Here is a 21,098-nt window from a genome sequence, read left to right as displayed (position 1 = left end):
CGGGCTCCATGCCTAAGTATATGGGTGATCTGCTTTTGGGGTGTTGAGTGGTTCATGAGCAGACATGGACAGCAGGCGTGAGGTTAAGGGGCCCCTGATGGGAAAGCAGGAAGGAGTCTACCATTGACGGCAGGCGCTCTGGGCCAAGCTGGCAGTGCAGCTGTGGTGTAGCAATTCCCTCCCTGCCCTCCCGCCAGGGGACTTACTGTCCCCTCCGACTGATAAGGCAAGTGAGGCAGGGGAAAACAGTGGAAGTCAGTGGTTACGTGCACCGGTCTCCCACAGACATCCATTCAGATGACTCTGACCCTCAAAACAGGTCTGGGTGACTTCTGGCCAGTTTTTAATCTCTCTGTAGCTCAGTTTCATTTGTAAAGGGGACAGCCTCTTAGGGCTGTTTAACGTAACCTGCTCTTAGTGTACCCCAGTGTCAGGGCTCCAGGAATAGCACTATAATTTTATTATCATTACTATCGTAGTTGGAGAGGTTAAGAAACTTACTAGCTGGCAAGGGTCCGAGCCAGGATTGGAACTCTCATCCTTCTGACCCCTCCAGGCTCCTGCTGTTTACAACTCCAGGCAGAGCGCAGGCCCGGCGGCTGTCCTGAGCAGGGGTCGGTGCCTGTCCCAGGTTTGTCTTCTAATTGACTGGCCCCAGTCTGGGCTGATACAATCAGACCGAAGCGGAGGAAAGCACCCATGGACACTTCCATAGCCATCCCCTCCAACCTCGAGCAATGGCAAGCTTTCAGCCCCCGGAGTGGAGATGCTCATGGTCAGGTGCAGAGCTGGCGTTCCAGGCCCTACACTGAGCATGGTGGAGAACACACAAAGCACGGCTGTGTCTGGGAGCAAGAGAACCCTGCCTGCCTCTGGCCGTGGGGCCCTTGGGGGTGGGAGGGTCACCTCCCTTTCCCAAGCCTTGGTTTTCCTTGACTCTAAAATGAGAAGTCACAGGGGACACCGGAGGGGGCAGAGTCACTAAATTGTCTGACTCTTGAGCTCAGCTCAGGGGTTGGTCTCAGGGTTGTGAGTTCAAGCCTCGAGTTGGGCTTCACGCTGTGGGTGGAGCCTACTTAAAAACATATCAGTGAATAAAATGGGAAGACCACAGACCTCACGGGGTGGCTGGGGAGGGCAGAATGGGGAATCACTATTTGAGATTGGATTCTGGAGTCCCAGAGCCTGAGCGGCGCCCCCTCTCAGGGGCTGAAGCGTCCTGCTGCTCTCGCTGGGAGGCGACGGTTCTGAGGGTGTCCGCAGGTGGCTTCTTACAGACACTTACTTGTCCAGGGTCCGGGAGTCATCGGTGTACTCGGGGAGGTCATTTAGGTCTCTGGGAGAGGCAGAGATCTGGTGCAGGCTGATGGGCAGTGCCTGGCCATCCTTGCCCACCACTTCCAGGCCCGTGAGCCCCAGGTAGTGCGGGTCTCCCCAGGAGGCAGTGAAATTCAGCTGGAGGCCTGTAAGGAAGAAGAGTGAACATCAGAGGCTGTGGAGACGGGAAAGGAGTTACCTTCGGCCTCTGTGTTCTACCAACTTGAAAACCCCGACTCAGATCAAAGTGCCTTCGGGGCAGGCTCTCTACCTTTTCTCTTAGGGACCCTTGGGCCCGGGACACTGCTGATGTTCTGGAAATGTCTGCAGGACACATGGGCCAGTGTTGTTTAAACCTGCACATGGGGGGAGAGGTGCCTGGGTGTCTCAGTCCGTGAAGCGCCGGCTTTCGGCTCAGGTCATGATCTCAGGGTGCTGGGATAGAGCCCTGCGTTGGGCTCCCTGCTCAGCGGGGAGTCAGCTTCTCGCTCTCCCTCTGCCCCTCTCCCTGCTCACTTTTCCCCTCTGTTTCTCTCAGATAAATACAACCTTAAAAAACAAACAAACCAACCTGCACCCAGCACTGGATCCTTTCTCCTGCATCTAGTGCATTGCCCCAGCCGGCTGCTTCACACCCGAGCGAGGCTCCCCGTGCCGCTTGGCCAGCAGGCCTTGTCCATCTGGCTTCACCTACTTGTCTGACCTCCTCTTGCCACGGGGCACGGCTCCGCCCAGACAGTCTTTCAGTCATTCCTATTTCCATCCCTCTCTCCTGTCAACAGGGCCTTTGCCCACGCTATTCCCACCGGAACTCACATGGCCTCGTTGTGCTCACCCTTCCGATCCCAGCTCACTTCCCGAGGGAAGCCCTTCTGACTTCTCTGACCACATCAAACCTCCACCCACAGCCTGCCACCAACTTCCATGCCCTGGTCACCAGCGTGATCTTGTGACCGTTTGGTAAACATTCGTTTGCCCCGCCAGAGGCGAGCTCCCTGAGGGCAGAAACTCTAACTGATCTGCTAGACCTTTGTGTCCCCAAAGCCTGGCACAGTGCCTGACGCACAGCAGGAGCTCAGCCCAGGTGGAATGTTTAAATAAGGAACTGCACGTGGGCAGCGATGTCGATACAGGACGTCAGAAATGGACATTTTAGACATGATAACCCCATCTTTTTGCCCTTGCCTGACCCCTGTTCCATCAGAACCCATCTAGAAGTGACCCTCTGTGGTCCTGAGGCAATATGGTCCAGGCGAGTCATCCATTTGCCCGGAGAGCTCAAACGGAATGAAGCCCTTGGTCAGGGCCTGTCCAATACTTGGCTAGAACTTGTCTCTCCTTACTGGTGTCCCATTAGAGCAGGACCAAGCCCACTGAACTCTCCACCCTGGGAGAATGTGGAGCCTCTTTCAGCACCCTCCTGGGGGCTTGTGTTCAGAAGATTCACCTCCTAGGCAACTTTCACAGAAGGCCACCTGGAAGTCACATAGCCTCCACCTCCTTGAGCTCAGGAGCGGAGGCAAAAGCCCAGGGAGGCCAAGCCGCCCAGTCTTCCTGGAGCTCGGCTTCCTCTCCTAGATGCCTGTCATTTCCCACATACGTTTTGTAACGCAGCCTCCGATCCTTCTGCTCTCCATGGTGCTGAGGCGTCCTGGAGAGCGTCCTGGGGACAGTGGAAAGGACGTGGGACCAGCATGGTACCGGGCCACACCCTAGCTTCTCACCACCGCAACGGCATGCAAAATGACCACAAACTCTTTACAACGTGACTCTGCCACTCCTCCCATCCAGAAGCGGAGCCCGTATGTCCACGCCCTCACTGAGGCGGCTGAGAAGACGCCCTCAGTCTGGGCCACGTGACATGCTTTGGCCAATGGGAGAGCAGCAGAGGTGGCGAGGGCAGAGGACGGAAAGCGCACAGGTGCACCTCGCCACACTTGGGGGTCCCACCGCATGAAGGAGCCAGGTGTGCCCGGTCTCCCCACCACCCCGGCCAACAGCCTCCCGACCTGCCCCTCCTAGGCTTCCTGCCCCAGCTCTGACCCAGGCTGGCCAATATTTATTGATCATCTATTATGTACAAAGCCCTGTCCTTGGACCTGGAGATCCCCGGGTCAACACAGAGCAGAATATCTCTGGGAGATACCACTGAGAAGACAGACAATCAGCCCATAATAGACAAAGGATCGTTCCAGAGAGTAACGAATGCCATGAAGACAAGAAGGCATGGGTAGGGAGTGACTGAGGGAGTAGCAGGAGTGGTCAGGGAGGGCATCTCTGAGGGGGTAGCATGGGAGCTGAGGCCCGGGTGATGAGCAGGAGGCTGCCGTTTCTCAGTATTCCTGGAAGAACATTCCAGGCTGAGAGGACGGCAAGGGCACAGGCTCTGGGATGGGAACAAATAACTGAGTGACCGAGGGACGGCAGTGGAGGAAAATGAGGTCGGAAGGGCTGGATACATCCTAGATCACGCCATGAAGTCCGGATTTTCTTCTCTCCGCGGTGGGGAGCCTCTGGAGGGTTAGACTTTGAAGAAGGGGGCTGACTCGATCCCCTCACTTGGGTCGGGGGTTGGGCTCTCCAGGGAGACCAGGGAGGGGGCTGCTGTGATATAAGGTACGCTGGACAAGGGTGGCCCTTCTGAAAACGGAGGGAAGTGGCCAGAGGCAGGACCTGTTTTGATGACGGCACCGCCGGGATGTTCAGTGGCTTGTACAGGAGTGAGAGAAGGAGACGACGTTTCTGACCCAGGCGACAGAGTGGCTGTGGGTACCAATCCCAAGAGGCAGAGTGCACGGAGTTGGAGGAGGGAGAAATGTCACCTCCTCCGGGGGGAAAACAGGAGCGCCCCCCTCCCCCCACCAGCCTCTCCCCAGCTGTCCCTTTGCTGGTCTGGCACACGGAGCCGCAAGGACATCTAATTTGGGGTTGCTCCAAAAGCACCCGCTCTCCTGTTTGAGCTAATATTCACGTTCCATATTCATTTTCCTCTGGTGTATCAATTAGTATTTATATAAATGGAAATTAATTTTGTTATTTCTCTCCCACGTTTCAAATCTCTCAGCTACTTTCCTATTCATCACTGCTGATATTTGCAAAACGCCCAAAATTAGTGTCATCTGCAAATTAGCAAGTCATATATCCCCTTTCAAAACATTAATAGGATTGGCCATATTTACCAACCCCGGCGCATTCCCCCCGGGTCACGTTATCAAAGTGCTCTCCATTTGCACAGGCTGGTGAAGTGGGTTTAGGAATTTAGAGACGTTGGGGGGGTGGGACAGGGGAACAAAAAGGTTCAGAGAAGAGCGATTCGGAAATCACACGCGTCCAAAAGTAGAGAGAGGCTCAGTCAGGAGGTTCGTCTTAATACTGAGTAGAGACGCAGAGACACCGCGGGTTCCTTACAGCCAAAGGGGCTATGGGCTCTGCTCCTGGCCTTCACTCCCGAAGGGACTGGAATACATTGCTGAGAAAGGTCAGAAGCCGGTTCAGCAGGAAGGACATTTACAGACAGCATCTTTGGGGAAATCATCAGATGAAGGGGACAGTGGCTGCTTCCGGGCCAACCTTCCTTCCTCCCTTTCCTCCCTGACTGGGGCACTCACACCCCCAGCAAGAGCGTGACGGCGGTAGTGGGGGGCGCTGACCCCTCGCCTGGGACTCTGGTGATGGGCTCTGACCCAGGCTGGCCAATCCGTGTTCAGCATCTCACCTCTGCCCCCGCCCCCGCCACGGGGAGCCACGGTGATTGGTTTATGGATGGGCACATGATCCAAGCCAGGACCCGGAGACCCGACTCCCCGCCCACTGTTGGCCTCAGTGGGAACAGGAGTTCTTGCGCGGACGGGGTCCCAACGGGAGGAAAGGAGGGAGAGAGAGAGAGAGACAGGGCAGAGGGCGGGAGGGAGCCACCAAGGCCTGATGACGTCATTTGCACCGCTGGACGGAGTAAGAGCTGAGTGGTCGGGGAGACAGGGCAGGGGAAGCCTCAGTACGGTGTGTGCGCGGGAGATGAAACCAAGCCCCACTCCGGGCCCTTCCTGCCCGAGGCTAGTTCTAGCAATTCTGCGGCAGTCTCGGCGTCACTGAGAGAAAGTGAGTGTTCTGGAAGGTAAGGAGCCGGAGGCTTCAAAGGCAGCATCTTCCCTCTTCTAAGAGGGAAACTGTCTTCGTGCAGTGAGGGAGGGAGAGATGGTCCTTGCTACATGGGCGGGCTTCCTGAGGAGGAGGTAGGTGATAGCGAGGCCTCCAGAGGGGGTGTGAAGGATGCTGTGGGCACTGCCCGGGTCCCACGCCCCCCTCCCCGGAACCGAAGGGCTCATTCCTCCAGCCGCCCTTGGCCTTGCCCCTTGGCCTTGCCCCTCCTAGGCACAGCCACAAGCCGAGACATGTAGATACAGGCGTAGAAAGGCCTGGGCCCCTCACTCAAGACCTCTCCAAGGGATCTTTGCAGCTCCAGAGCTGGCAGAGGCCTTGAGAGGACTCACGAGGCCCAATCCCTCCCTCTGCCCAGCCCACTTGCCACCCTCCCTCAAGAGCACGCCCCAGGGGACTCCAGCTGGTATGACTGCAAAGAGAGGGTGACAGAGTCTCCTTAACAAGGAAGGGGAGGGAGATCAGTGAGCCAGGACCTCTGACCCAAAGATGCCCCAGGACACAGCGCAGGTGCTGGCGGGCCGGCGCAGGGAGGGAGGGAGGACCTGGCTGGAAGGGTCAGCAGGGAAAAGAAGAGGGAACGGAATCAGTGAAGCCCAGATGGGATCTGCTAAGAGGCCACAAACTGGCAGTGGGCTGGCTGAACATACGTGTTTTGTTTGGCTCATAGGGTGTTTTAAAATATTACAAAATTAGTCACCAACACTTAAAAATTTGGAGGTTTCACATAAATATCCAGATTTCTGTCTTCTCAGAAGACCCAGCACCCTGGGCAAGGCTTCCTGCCACCCCCGCCCCACCTGGAACAGGGAAGAGGCCCGTTTTCCTTGCGCACGTGCCTGAGTTTGAGTGCCCTTCTGGAAAGGCTACTGCAGAGAGGCAGCCCTCCTCTGAAGCGATACGGACCTGGCGGGGCCAGTGGACCCAGTCAGGGCTGTGTCAGCCCCCACTACTCCTGCAGCTTGGCATCTCTGTACAATGTACAACCTGCCCAACTGTCCAAGGAAATGCCTGCCCCAAGTGGGCCATGACTCCCCCTGGCCCCAGATGGTCCTCCTGCCCCTGGACACTGTCCCCAGAGAGGATACTCACAGATCCCGTGGTAGATGCCTGGCTCTGGTGTGGTTACTTCGGGGGCAGGCGGAAGGGATGGCAGCTCAAGCTCCAGGACCTGTGTGTGGGTTGGGGAGGGGCAGAGGGAAAGGAGGTGATTTTAGTGATACCCGCACAGCTGGTTGGCCACTCTCCCCAATGCTTTATGCACCCAGAGCCCCAGGTAACCCCTTGTGTCTTTTCTTGCATTGTCTGCCACTGTGGAAACTCCAGGATGGGTAACACGGGCAGACCCAGAAACCCCCCGTTCTTGTCTGAGTTCCCGCCAGCCACTCTTACGGGTAGGGGAGGAGTCTGACACCACCAGCTAAGGTGATCAGATTTTCTGGAACAGGGAAGGACCCAACAGATGCGTACCTAGGGAGCTGGAAGAAGGAGGGAAGGAGAAGGGTCAGGGGAGGGATGGAGGGAAGGAAGGAAGGGGGAAAAATTCAACCGCAGAGAGTGGCTCTCAACCCAACTGGTGTGGGAAGCCAGGATGACGCAGCCCTGATCCAGAGGCAGTCAGCCTGGGCAGGCACACGGCACTGTATACATTTGGCTCATTAGACCCCTACACTGTAAGCTGGGACAAAAGGGCCTTTACTACGTCGCAGACGAGGAAGCTAAGAAGTGAAAGGAAGGGAAGGTGGTTGCTCGGATGTAAGAGTTTTGGTGGGGATGGTGTTTCGGTCCCAGGAACAACAGTGCCCTCAGCCCGGCCCCTGAGGCCCTTCCTTGCCTAGCTGTGGGGAGAAGGGTGAGGAAGGTGGCCTGCCAGGAGGATCCACGATGCCGAGCAACCTCGGGTCACCAGGGAGAGGCCGCTGCCTGGCACCCCTATGCCTTCTCTTGCTTTTTCTGCCTCCTTGCCTTCCCAGAGCCTTCGGGGTCTCTCCCTGGTGGGTGCGCTGAGCTGCGTACCCAGACAGGTAGGATGCAGGTCCAGCCCTGTCACTTTCTAGGGGTGAGCCACTAGCCTCCCAGAGAACTTGGGTTCCCTGTCTCAGAGACAGAATGAAGGATTCCTCCCTGTCCCTCACAGGCTAGACGCGATCAGAGACCATTAGAAGCATTTGGAAAGGGCTGGGCACATGAAAGGCTTCAAGGTCAGCTCCTGACTGGACACCCATGGATCCAGTCCAGACCACAGACATGCTGGGGCTCACAGAAGGTTTGAGAGCTTTCCCGCTTAGTTGCCAGCAGTTTTTAATTGGGACATTTCCCACAAAAACCCAGAATTCTGGCTTCTCTCGAGAAAAATCAGGACAACTATCAACATGAACTAGCAACTCCTGGGTGTTCTGAGAAGCAGGGAGCTCAGTAACCCCTCAGTCTTGCACAATACCCTGCCAGGCCCCTATGGGCTCTCACCCCCCAGTGAACACCGGGGGACCTGCACCCCAACAGCCTCATGACCTTGCCAGGCCCTGCCTTCCGTCCTTCGGTTTCCAGCTGTACCCACTCCCCTCCCACACCCTCTGTAACCATCTCCTCTTTCTCCTTAGGGCCTCAAGGCCATCCAAGGGCGGGGGCCCTGGGTCTCCAGATTCCTGATCCTTCACTTGGATGGGTCCTTTCCCTAAGGGCCGTCTTTTAGTTCTTAAAAAATTGCTTTATTGGGTGCCTGGGTGGCTCAGTGGGTTAAAGCCTCTGCCTTCGGCTCAGGTCATGATCCCAGGGTCCCGCATCGGGCTCCCAGCTCCGCAGGGCGTCCGCTTCTCCCTCTGACCTTCTCCCATCTCATGTTCTCTCTCGCTCTCTCTCTCCCAAATAAATAAATATTTTTTTTGTAAAATTGCTTTATCAAGTTAAAAACACACACTTCGGAGTCATGCATGCAAGTTCTAGCCTGGTTACACACAGCGGTAGCGCTGTGTGTCCTTGGGCAAGTCACTTCACCTGTCTGAGCCTTGGTTTCCTAAACGGGGATATTGACGGTCTCTACCTGCAAGGGTAGTTCTCACGCGACAACATGGAGCTCCACCCCTGGATCTCCACACGTGTAAGGGAAACCAGGGCTGAGATGATCATTATTTTAATTCTAAGACTGCCTATTCAAAGCATTTCTAGTCCTCTCCATCAAAAACAACAGTGAGTGATCAAAACACAACCCAAAGCAAAAATTCCCCCGAGACTACCAACCTCTAAATTACAGAGACGACGCAGAACTGATTTCTCCTAGCTTTGATTAAAATTTGAATACTTTCTTCACTTTGCTTAAAAAAAAAAATAAAAAAATAAAACATAATTAGAGAATGAAATATGACATAGAGGACCAAAAAATGAAGTAGAAAAATGGGAAATGTCAAAACAGTAGCACCAACAGCTTAAAGGCGATCCATCTTCATTCCGCCCGCTGCACGCGGAGTCAGGAGGAGAAATCTCTCTGGGGGGGGCTCCCCTCCCTGCCAGTCCTACCCGGTCCTCAGCCCACGGGCCGGCCTGGGTGTAGGGCCTGTCTTCTCCCTCGCTGCCGGCGGTGCTCGGTCTCCTGGGCGTCTCCTCGCTCTGCAAGCTGTAGGGGCTCTCCGGGTCCACGTCAAATGTCTCATCTGAGCAGAATATGGCCTCCAGAATGTCCTCATCGGTTGTGAATAAGATGGTGTCTCCAAAGTGCTCTGGTGCTGGATGGGATACCACAGAGACAAGAAGAGTCACCTGGCCCCAAATCCCAGTGGTCTGGACAGCAGGAACCCAGACCCTTCAATCTCTGTGCTGTAAATCCCCACCCACCGGACAGCTCCTGATTTGTGTTAGGAAGCCTTCCTTGTTAATATTCACACACTTGCAAGTGAAATTCATATGCCGGAGGAACCACTTAGACCTAATGAACGGATCTAACGTAGCGAGCGTCATTGTGATCCGTCGGGAAATGAGAGATGCTTCTTAGGTGTGGGGGAGGCGACTTAGCAGATGCTGTTGGGGCCCCACCCAGGTGCCTGCTGATCCCTTTTTGGGGGCTGGAGGCTTGCCTGGAAGGGCGTGGGAGTTACACCCCCAACCCGGGGAGCCCTGCTGCTCTGCCTTAAGGCAGGACAGATCCTGCAACTTATGCTCCAGAGCTCCCTTTGGGATCAGGGTGAGACTCAGCCTCCCCCAACCACTATCCTTGCCCGCCGTCTCCCGGTTCCTATCCTGTCTCCCTCCTTGCACCACAGGCTCTCCTGGGAGCACCCCCTCAAGAACTCGCTGCAGAAGAATTCCCCCTTCTCCGACTCAGGTGCTAGGGAAGCTGAGTAAGGCCGGGGCCCAGGGGAGGGGTGTAAATGAGGTCAGCTCGTGCACCCCCCACGCTGCAAAAAGCGAGGAGTGAGCCAGGCCCAGGAAGAGGAGAGACCCATCTGTCACCGGCTAGTTTCTCCTCAGAGCCTCAGCGGGTAGCAGGTAGGGGCTTCCAGGACATTCTTATGGACATACTCTACCTCCCGTCAGGGTCCCCGAGGCCTTGGCGATTTCTCCTTTAAAGATGCACTGTGCGTCTAACAGCATGGTGATGTCCTTCACGCCACGGAAGGAATGTATCCGAGATTTATTGTAGTTCCAAATCCGGATCAGGGCGACTTGGCAAGGATGCACGAAGTCTATGGAGATGGAGTGGGGCTTGCCCGGGGTGAAAGGGGCCAGCCAGACGTGCATGTCATCCTGGGTCCTGTTCACCCCGTCGATGAGGTTGGTGACCACGCGGGGGTCTTTCCCGTAAGCTGGTAAAACATTGATGTCGGGGGGGTCCGCACGGATGTTCGCGATCTGCACCGGCTCCCCCTCGGAACTGAATATTTCTATTCCGTTAAGGCCGACATAATGCCTGTCCCCCCACGTCGACTTGATTTCAATGACCAGGCGCCGTCCGTAAGGCAAGACGGGGATTTCGAAGTCGCTGCCATCGTCCACCTCTGCGGAGCTGTCGTCCAGCCCTCTCCTTGGCTCCGGCTTCTCCTCCTCCCCCGGGGGCAGCTGGTCACCGCGGCGGCCATCCTTCTGCTGCCGCAGAAACTCGTCCAGGATGTCCCCCTGCAGTTCCATGTTGGAGATGCGTCCGCGGTGGGAGCGGTCGAAGGCGCTGAGGGAGTCCCAGGACTCGTGCAGCAAATGCTCCTGCTCGCTGCACCACCGGGACCGCGGCGGCGTCTTGGTGGACCAGGTGTCTTCTGGAAGAACACAGGACAGGTGAAGCCCCATTAGTGGCCCGTGTGCAAGCAGGGAACCTTTATGGATGGTCCCAACTGGGGGGGCTCTCGGCTAGGTGAGGGTCGCTCTAAGGGGGACATTCTAGAAATCAGGGTGGTTGCTCTTGGCTCTCTCACAATGCCTGGAGGCCCCATGGGCCTTGGACAGGTGGGACCAGGGTGTTAATCGTCTGCCCTGCCTGGGGACCGTTGGGACCACCTGTCACACGCCAACATTCAGGTTGGTAAAAAAAAAAATCGATGACGGCTACCCAAGTCTAGAATCTGGTTGTTTTGCAAAAGCAAAGCAGTTTTCAATATACCTTGGATATTCTGAGAGGGAGACACCCCCCCATGCAAGCCAAGGGCAGACCTTTTTGTTGTCTGAGGACCTTGGCAGGAAGCCATTCTGCATGTCAGAGATTCACAGGACGGGTGGGGGTGCAGGAGGGGTGGAGGGGGCGATGCCTGAGTCAGCAGCCAGCAGGGCGGCTAGGGGGCTTCGCATCATGTGACTCGGACTGGGTTTTCAAAGGCTGTCTAACGGCAGGTGGAACGCTCGTGAAAACGTGGGATGGGAAAAAAGCCCGCTACGCAGCGCTCTCTGGGCTGCGGCAGAGCCTGGCCCGGGGCTGTGTGCGCCGACGTGTTAATACACTCCTCTCTGGGTAGTGGAGAGAAAACACTTCCAGCTTCTTGTTGGTCCCCTGATCTTCTGAGTTCTCCTGATGTATTATTTTATAATCAGGCGAAGTGCTGTAAGGGACACCGACGACACAGGTCAGAGTGTACCCCTATGCATGGCTAGGCTGGCTTCGAGAACGGAAGCCTGCGTCCCCAGCACATGGACAGTGCAGGCCTGGCCCTCAGGCTCTAAAGGCCACGGTCTTCTCCTTGTAGAAGAGTAAAGCCCCAGCGGGCGCCCCCACAGTGGCCTGTCCTCACAGCCATGCCATGGCCAACTGCCACGTGAGGGTCATTCAGCAGCTGATGACACTGACATTCTGTTTTTCCTCCTTTCATATTGGACTGTGCCCCACACTCCGTTTTCCGCCTGTCTCCTGGGGGACCTGGTTCCATCAATTACCCTCTCTCTCCAGAACCCTCCGTTACCCCTTCCCCGCTGGCACCTTGCCCTCTCTCCACCTACAGACACGCATAAATCTCTCCTACCGGAAAGAAAAAAGGAAGCCGGGCCTGATCTCGTGGCTTCCTCTAGCTGCACCCGATTTCCTCCCTCCCTTGGCTGCAGCCCCCGTGCCCTCCTCGCTTCCACCCTCCCTGAACACCTGCCACCTGGGGCCCCATTGTGGAGTTACTGGTTTGGCCCACCCAAGCCCCACCTGCTCTTCTCCTGATCTTCTTTTGGGGATCACCCCCCACCCCCACCATCCAGATTAAGCAAGTGCTGACAGCATCCTTCCAGGCTGGGAAAGGAATTACAGAGGAGGGGCTGTTTCGATTGGCGCCTCCAGGTGGCAGGACGTTGGACGGGGGTGTGCAGTGCAGGTGGTCGATTTGCTGCACTTGATGGGGAGCCTGCCTGACAATGAAGCCAACACAGGGAATGTGGGCCGAGAGATGGGGACAGAGAGTCCTGATGATATCATGTGAGCCCCTGGTTGCCACCATGCCTGAAGTCAAACCCCTGGCGGCTTTCCATCCCTTGCCTTCCTAAGAGCCCTGTAATTCCCACAACCCTTCACTGAGCTGACTTTCTGCAAGTACACGATGACTCTGAGTACTCAAGCTTTTTCGCAGTCCTCATGCTTGACATCCCAGGCAAAGCTCTTCCATTGGACAGTCTCTTGTCTGCCGGCTCAGGAGTGTTTGCACTTCTGGGCTCTCTCCATGGCTGCGACAGCCTGCCTCCCCACGCCGGAGCCCTGTCCTGAGCTTCTGCCTGACCCCATCTGGTCCTCTCTCAGTAATACCCTCCCTCTTTGACCTCACCCTGCCAGCTCCTGGCTGCCAGGTAGGCGCTGCTCCAATTTCTAGGTCAAGTTCTGGCTTCTCTCTCCTAGCCACCACCTTCCAGTTCCAAAGCCCCCTCCGAAGGTGCAGACATACCCACTGTGTGCCTGAAAGGGAACTGGTCACCAACTCCTCCAACTGGCTTGTTGTCTCCATTAGCTGGGAATGAAGATCATCTAGTTCCTCGCCACGGCCTCTCCCAACCTGGACCTCAGTGTGGTCCTTCTGGCTTCTCTAACCTCCCCTCACACCTTCTCCCTAATGATCAGCTCCACTGTGTGGGCCTTTCTGTTCCATGGACACGAGTCTCTGCCTGCCTAGCCTTGCTGTGCCCTCTGCCAGTTACGCTCTTCTCTTGGATCTCCAAGTGCTGGCCCTTCTTGGCCCTATCCTCCTCGGGGAGGACTTCTTTGTGCCACTCCCTCCTGTGTCCCAGCGCCTGGCATAAAACGTGCGGCACAGATGTGCTTAGTCCAAGTCTGCCAGCCCAGCGATGGACGGCTGGCATCACCATTATGTAGCGCCTGGACTGAGGCCTGGGAGCCGAGGGACTCCCCCTCTCCACCTGTCAGCTCTGGTACACCTGTCTCCCCCCCATCCCCGCTTCTCATCTGCCATTAAAAAAGACCCCAGGAGTTCCTTCCTTTCCTCCAGGTGTGAGGCTCTAACATCTGGCAGAAGGAACTTCCATATGGATCGTCATGACATCAGTTTATTGGTATCTGATTCGCATTGACTGAAATGAACGGCCTGGGTTGGTCTGTACGTGAGCCAAGGAGAGTGAACAGACGTCGTCTGTCAGGGACTCAGCCTGTGTGTCTTGGTCTGGGTGGGCGAGAGAGGCGGGGGCTCTGTTCTCATTCTGTGCCTGCTTTCTGATTTTTTCTCCCCGAGATGTATATGTGGGGTTCTGAAAGCAGAGAGGTGCAGGCTTTCTCCTGGACCTCTTGGATGTGAGATCAGGCTGGGGGTCCACGTTTCCCTCTGTCTGCAGCAGAACACACCACTTGCCAGTCCCCAGGAGTAGGGGGGCTGCAGCGATCCAAGCTTTGCCTTGTCTGTATCAACATTCCTGCCCACTTGGAATGCTTGGAATGGACATCAGAAAGCCACTCCTTCAATCTGCAGTCAGCACAGTCTGGGGGAAGGGGAGCCGCCAGTATAAGATGACTTATACTAGTATAAGATGACTTATATATATAAGGATTGAAGCCTTAAAACTACCCCTTGGTGGAGGTAAACAGGAAGTACAAAGTTCAAAATTCGAACTTGTAACCAACAGCACCACCGAGAGCCATATGCTAATCGCTCCTGAAACGGGAAAGGGGAGAATGAAGGTAGGGAGACACAACAGAGCTACGTGTGTTCAACGTGAACAGGCCTCTGGCCGCGGCCGATTGGACAGGGGGCAGACACCTAAACCACCTTGGCCAATCAGCGTCTTCCCTGAGACTTTGGGAGCGAGAGCCATTGGGGGGAAAGGTCACTCTTGGGCTACAGGGCATCTCCTGTCCTGTGCCCAGAGCAGAGAAAGCTGATCTCATGAAGAAGAGTGCAGGAAGGTGGCAGAGGCAGAGCCCAGCGGCCCTGGGGACTGGGCTGGGAGAAGTCTCCTGGGAGCCCACTGGCTCTCTGCTTCTCCCTTCCAGTTTTGGGCGATGGGCAGCCACGCCTCTGGTCTCTGGAGGTCCTGCACTCGAATGGGGCAGGTGCAATTTTATTCACCTCTAGCCAACGGACCCCTGATGCAGACACTTCCAAAATGCAGATGACATTACAATGAGATGCTTTGTTGGACAAAAGGATTTCTGGGCTCTATGCTTTGGTGACAACAGGACTCTGGCCCCAGGGAAGAACTCAGGCAGTCACTCATTCTACAAGCATCATTGGAGAGCTCGGCCGGCGGCTTTCCTGAAGGGCACGGCTGTGGGATTTGGCTCTATGTAATGGGTAATTTAAAATTTCTAAGCAACTTTCCTTTTTAGCATGACTGGCTTAACAAGCATTAAATCTCCAGGGCTCGGTTCTCAATGTGTCATTAAGCCAAGCAGCGAAATGCCTGGAAAGAAATTAAAATGAGACCAAATCTTCTGAATGTGGACAAGTTAGAATAACACCCATCACCTCGAAGGTCCCAGAGGTTCTGTGGGTCTGTTTACCAGGAAGGCCCCGGCTTGCCTGGCTCTCCCCGGTGGGGTGGCTGCGGAAATGGGGGGTCACTGGGTTCAAGGCGTGGGTGCTGGAGCAGGATGGCCTGGGCTCAGATCCTGCTCTAACCCTTTCTGGCCACAGGGCGTGAGGAAAGTTACCTAAGCCTCACATTTTCTTGATCGTCAAATGGGGCTGGCGTGAGGATGAAATCAGTTGAGTAACGTGCCTGGGTGAAAGCCTAGCTTAACACCACGTGCCACGCGTCCAGCCTCCGAAGCTCCTTCTTTACACCAGCCCTCCCATGCTGCAGAGGACCCACCACCTGCCGGGCACCTGGGTCCGGGGGACCCCGATACAGATGAGACACAGTCTCTGCCCTCGAAGAGCTTCTCGGTTCTTCTGCTCTGCTCTCTTCTCTGACACGGGTCTCACGGTGAGTGGGGATGGGCAGCAGAAACCTGTAAGGCCGGGGAGCCTGGAGGCAGAGGGGCGGGGGAGGGGGTGCACGAAGCTCTGCCTGGAAGGGAGCCCACTGTTTACGTGGAAAAATCCCCTGAGTCTGAGGGACGTGCCCTACGGGACTTTGGGGGTCTCTGCATGTCTAAGCGTAGACTCTGGCTGAATGCAGACCATAGGGGTCTGTCTTCTGGACGGTAACAGACTAGATGCTGACCGGATTCACTAGGGAACAGATACGATGGCTTCACAGATACACCAAGAGGCAAAATCAGGGAGTGGGGGGAGGGGCGACAATCACGGCCGGTTAACACCTGCGGCTGGCACTGTGCCAAACGCTGCCCATGTGGACTCCCATTCTGCCCTCCCAGGAGAAGGGTGTGGCTGGCGTCATGTCACAGATCAGGGAACTGGGCCTCGGAGGGGTTTCAGAACGGGCCCTTGTGTGGGTGGGTGATGGGGAACGGGGACACAGGCCTAGGTGGTCTGCGCTTGCACGGTGCGGGGTGGGGCGGAGCTCCGTTCAGAGGACCCGGGATCTGGGGCTCCCGGGGCACTTCCCACGCTCCAGCCTCCAGTTGCGATGTGACGCCATCCCCTCATTCATTCCTCGAAACACGGAGGGGCGAGGGGCGGGGAGGCGGTTCATTCCCATTTTACCGATGAGTGCACCGAGGCTCAGAGAGCGGATGTGCCCAGCTCTGCAAGTCCCAGCCTGGAAGTAGCAGAAGCTGGATTCAAACGGCCTGACACTCTCCCGGGAGCCAAATCCGAGTGCAAATATTTAGAAACCCAGCCTTTCAGATTCCTCAGACAGAATCTACTGCAAAGTTCACACACCAGGTGAGTCCTCCCAGCAGATTTTTTTTTTTTTTGACCTACATAGTGGTTTAAAAATAATCACAATCTGCTGCCAACACTGAAGGATCACATCGCACACTTCTGATTTCCCTTCACAAAAGGAGAAGGGAGACCTGGCACATCGGCCTGGCATTGCTGAGTGCCAGAAGGCATTCTGAGTGCAGTAGCAGCTGCCCGCTTTAGATGGGCTGGCCCTCTCCAGCGCCGCAGTCCTCACCACTCCCTATAGTACCTCCCATACCCAGGCAAGTGCCAAGGGCTGGTTATGGTCCCACTCGTGTCACGTTTCTGACGGTGTGGTGGAGAATACAGTGAGGTCACTAGAGACCGATGTTTCCATCAGAAGTGGAATAACAAAGCCTAGAGTGGGAAAGTCACGTGGTGAGAAAAATGGGCAAAGGGGAAATAACTTGGTGGCAACGACAAATTGAGAAATGTAAGATGCAGAATGTCTTGCCCATGTGGCTCATCACTGCCCCCTCCGTGGCCCCAAGACCATGAGTTTGTGGCGATTGGTTGAGAAGACCCCCCAACACCCCCCAGCTTCCAGATGAAACAAAGGTTTGCGGAGCCAAATGGTATCGTGCCAATCAGCGGCGCGCACTCAGGGACAACGGCACCCGGGTCTGAAGGCTTCTCGAACTTACCTCTGCCGGTCGGCGGGCTATCACGGTGACTGCTGACGAGGGAATCCTTCCTCGGGCCCCGCCTCCCACTCGCAGGGTGCTCCCTGCAGGCGGGCTGGTTAAAGATGTCAAAATCATCACAGACTCTGGGGGTCACCTTCTGGGCTCTCTCCCCATTGAGGACATTCCAGCTGTTTGGCCGCCCTGGCTCACGCCTGGAGCCTTTCTCCCCGACCTTGGCCTCTCTGGGAGCCTCCCCCACAGGGTTGGTGGTGGTGTCTGATCCAAGTCCGCCTTCCCAGTCCAGCGGCTTCTCAGGACTCAGCCACAGTGGTTTTGACTTCCTGCCTGCCTGCTTCCCGCCCTTCCCTGTGGCAGAAGGTTGCAGCCATGATGGGGTTTTCGCTGGCGGCTCGGAGACTTTTCTGCTCATGAGGTTTTCCAGCTGTTGGGCCAGAGAGAGCTCTGGGTCAAGGGGAGGGCATTCCACAGGCGGGCAGAGCGGGGGAGCCCCCGGCGCACCACCCGTCGAAGCTGGGGCTCCCGAGCAGCTCCCGCCTTCGTCTAACTTGGACAAGCTGTCCTTCGCGCCATCGGGAGGATTCATTTTTCCAACAAGTAACGTTCCCTGGGAAGGAAGCTTCACGTCCACTACCGCTCCAGCTGTAGGGGGGAGCTCCTCATCTGTGCCAGCCATCTTGCGGGCCTCTCTGCTTTCTCCCAAGGGGGCACCCAGGGCCCTTTCCCTGCTCTCGTCCTGCTCCTGTTTCTCGCCAACTGGGAAGCTCTGGTCAGCCGGGGCCTCTCCACCTCCTTTGTCTAACGTGCCATCAAAGATGAGATTTTTATTGACGTAAAGCTTCACGTTCTTGGCACCGATGTCAAGATCCTGAAAACACAAGATTGAACAAAATGAAGCGGCATGGCATCAGGCTGACGTATCAAAGTCTGGAAGGAGGGGGATCAAAAAGAAACATGTGGGATGCTAGAAACGCGAGCTTTAAAAAAAATTAAAAAAAACGAAAAAACAAAAAAAAAACCCACAACTGTAGCGCCCGGGATGTTAAATAAAGCTAGTGTCATTTCTGTGTGAACCCTTCTGTGCTCTATAAATCAAAGGATGCTCACACACGGCCTGATTGCTGCCTTCGCACCGTTACTCCCTGCTGGGACACTGGTAACAGCCTGCTAATTGGTCTGCCTGCTTCCTGTCTCTTGCTGCCTTCAACCTCAACTTCACATTGCCAGAGTTCACTCTCTGCAAGAACAGAGCTGGCCCGGTCCCTCCCCTTTGTGAAAGGCTTCCTGTTCTTCACTGCCTGTTTTTTAATACATGGTTCCTGGGACCTCTGCCGTTGGGAAAGCCTGATGTGCACGTGAATTGCAGAGCCCCTAATTCCATGGGTGTCCTATGTTGGGTGCCCTGAAAGCAGAGCCTGAGGCAAGGGTTGGGTATAGGTTGCTTATTTGGAAGCTGTTCTCAAGAGGGAGTAGGGAGAGTAAGATAGGGCAGGAGAAAACCCCCCCAGCAGTTATTGAGCTGGGCCCTGCGGTACACAAATGGGGCTCCATCCCTCTGGGGCACTTGCAGGGACTCACAGAACGCACCTCCCAAGTGTCCCTCCCAAAGCAGGAGGCCAGGGTGTTTATCCACAAACCCCGTCCGCACTGTTGATGATTGCCCCGGATGCATGGACTCCCTACCCCACAAGCTGAGGGCGCTACTGGCTTTCGAAGGGCAGAGACCTGGAAGCCCTGGAGGTGGTGCCCTGTGAGCACGCCCAGGGACTGTCCCACCTCAGCTGCAATGGGAGCGGGGCCGAGGGGACGTGGTGTGGCCCTGTACTTGTAACAGGGTCTCCGGATGGTTCTTTGGCACATGGAAGGCGGAGAACCTCAGGCCGATGGGAGGCATTCCCAAGTCCCCGCCATGACATACTTACCGTAACCTTCACGATAGGATCCCTGGCTTAGGCTTCCCGTCCCCTCCTCCCACAACCCTCGTGCCCCCACACAGGCATTGAATGTTTCCTTGTTTATGCTTAAAATATCGTCAAGCCTCCTCCCGCCACTAACCTGTTTCTTCATTCCCCTTTAGAGCAAAACTCTTTCTTTGAAAACAGCTAGATGGAGAAATAGAGTCCGTATTGCACACAGTAAGCCGTGCGTGTTTCAAGTGTACGGTGTGGTAGGTTTTAACAAGTGCATATACACTACAGTGTATTACCTCCACAATCAAGCTAATGAGCACATCCGTCGCCCCCAGAGGTTCCTGGTACCCCTTGGGAATCCCTCCCTCCCTGCTTCTGCCGCTCCCAGGTGTGTCCGCTTTCCGTCACTACAGATTACTCTGTATTTTCTAGAATTTTTATATAAAAGGAATCCTGCACTGCGTACTCTTCTTGGCCTGAATTCTTTCACTTGGCAGAAGTGAGGTTCGCCGTGCTGTGTGATTAAGAGCTTTATTCCTTCTCATTGCTGAGGAGGGGCCTGTTGTGGGGGCGCCCCCAGATTTGTCTGTTCAACTCTGAAAGTCACTGTCATGGCTGCTCCTCCGTCCTTGTCTCTTGGCCTCGTCCCCGTGAGGCTTTTGCCCCCACTTCTATGTGGGTCCCTCCTTGGCAAGGGCACCAATTGCTGGCGTGGAGAAGCTTCCTTGTTAGTCTGGGGCAGTTCGGGTTTACTCCTGTTGCCCTGCTGTAATCACTCATAAAGCCCACTTTCCACCCCCTAGAGTGTCCTGGTTTGGAGATCTGCTGGGAGAGGCTCAAGTCCTCAGCTGGGGCTCAGTAGTGTCTGTGCAGCGGGTTACCCGCCTTCTACAGATTTCTTTCCGGGCTTCTGGGCCCTGTGCTCGCCCAGTTTCCCTCCTGCCTCTGGCTCTCACCGCTGCAATGCCAGGGGCCTTCCTGTTCCACTGCTTCAGGCTGCCCCAGGGCTCAAGCCCAGGCCTCCGGATCTCCCCGCACCCTTCCCTGGGGGAGGAGGGTTCTCATCCAGGTCCAAGGCCCTAAATACCATCTTCCTGTTGACGACTCTTGGTTATTTTTATCTCCAACCGAACTCTCCACCAAGCCGGGACGGTGAGACCTGTCTTCTGTGATATCAAACAGATGTCTAAACATTAATGTGCCCCAAACAGGATTCCTTTTTTTCTTTTAAGATTTATTTATTTAGGGCGCTTGGGTGGCTCAGTTGGTTGAGCGACTGCCTTCGGCTCAGGTCATGATCCCGGACTTGCAGGATCGAGTCCCGCATCGGACTCTTAGCTCCGTGGGGAGTCGGCTTCTCCCTCTGACCTTCTCCTCTCTCATGCTCTCTCTCACTCATTCTCTCTCAAATAAATAAATAAAATCTTAAAAAAAAGAAAAAAAAAGATTTATTTATTTAGGGATGCCTGGGTGGCTCAGTTGGTTAAGCGTCTGCCTTCAGCCTCAGGTCATGATCTTAGGGTCCCAGGATCGAGCCCCATGTCGGGCTCCTTGCTCAGCAGGAGTCTGCTTCTCTCTCTCTGCCCCGCCCCTTGCTTGTGCTCTCTCACTCTCAAATAAATAAAATAAAATCTTTTTAAAAATGACTTATTTGTTTTAGAGAGAGAACATTCGAGCAGGGTGGGGCCAGCAGGAGAAAGGAGAGAGAATCTCTGGCAGACTCCCTGCTGAGCTTGGAGCCAGATGCGGGCCTTGATCCCAGGACCCTAAGATCATGACCTGAGTCAAAATCAAGGGTTGGACGCTTAGCCAACTGCGCCACCCAGGCACCCCATGCCCCAAAGAATTCTTGGTCCACTTTTCTCAAACCTGGTCTTTGCTCATCTTAAAAATGGTCCCACCCTGAAACTGGATGCCCCAACCTTGAAGTCCTCCTTGATTTCTCCGGTTCTCTCACTTACGAATCCCGTCTGACAGAAGGCCCCAGGGGCTACTTCCAGTCTTTGGGATTCCCCTCCCGAATCTTTGACCCCTTGTTCCTGAATGTGCTGCTGCCTGTCAGCCCCCAGAGGTAGGGGTGGGGGTGTGCCCATCTTTCCCCGAGACAATGACCAGAGCCTCCTTACTGGCCTCCCCCTCCTCTCTGCACTGTCACTGCGCTCCTGCCCCACACAAACACGCTTTATTGTCTACACAGCAGCTAGTCTTTTTTTTTTTTTTTTTAAACATATCAGCTCACGGCAGCCCCTGGCTTCAAACCACCCAGCAATCTCCCACGACACTGAGAATAAATTCCAGCTCCCTTCAGCGGCCAATGAGGCCCATACAATTGGGCCCCTGCTGACCTCTCTGACCTGGGCTCC

The 21,098-nt window shown here is 55.5% G+C and overlaps 1 protein-coding gene across 1 annotated transcript in view; it reads right to left on the bottom strand.

Moving 5' to 3' along the window:
- The window catches only part of LOC122895273 (katanin interacting protein), a 173,421-nt gene that overhangs the window by 14,449 nt on the left and 137,874 nt on the right, over positions 1 to 21,098 (bottom strand). The window contains exons 16-20 of the mRNA XM_044232558.1: positions 16,826 to 17,693; positions 9,993 to 10,718; positions 8,989 to 9,194; positions 6,568 to 6,646; positions 1,286 to 1,463 (exon numbers count right to left, since the gene is read on the bottom strand). Coding sequence (XP_044088493.1) covers positions 1,286 to 1,463; positions 6,568 to 6,646; positions 8,989 to 9,194; positions 9,993 to 10,718; positions 16,826 to 17,693 — 2,057 coding nt within the window. The remainder of the gene's footprint in view (positions 1 to 1,285; positions 1,464 to 6,567; positions 6,647 to 8,988; positions 9,195 to 9,992; positions 10,719 to 16,825; positions 17,694 to 21,098) is intronic.

The sequence above is a fragment of the Neovison vison genome, chromosome 14 (assembly GCF_020171115.1).
Source record: "Neovison vison isolate M4711 chromosome 14, ASM_NN_V1, whole genome shotgun sequence".
NCBI lineage: Eukaryota > Metazoa > Chordata > Mammalia > Carnivora > Mustelidae > Neogale > Neogale vison.
The sequence above is the reverse complement of the archived record's forward strand: the minus strand, read 5'-3'. Positions and strand labels throughout refer to the sequence as shown.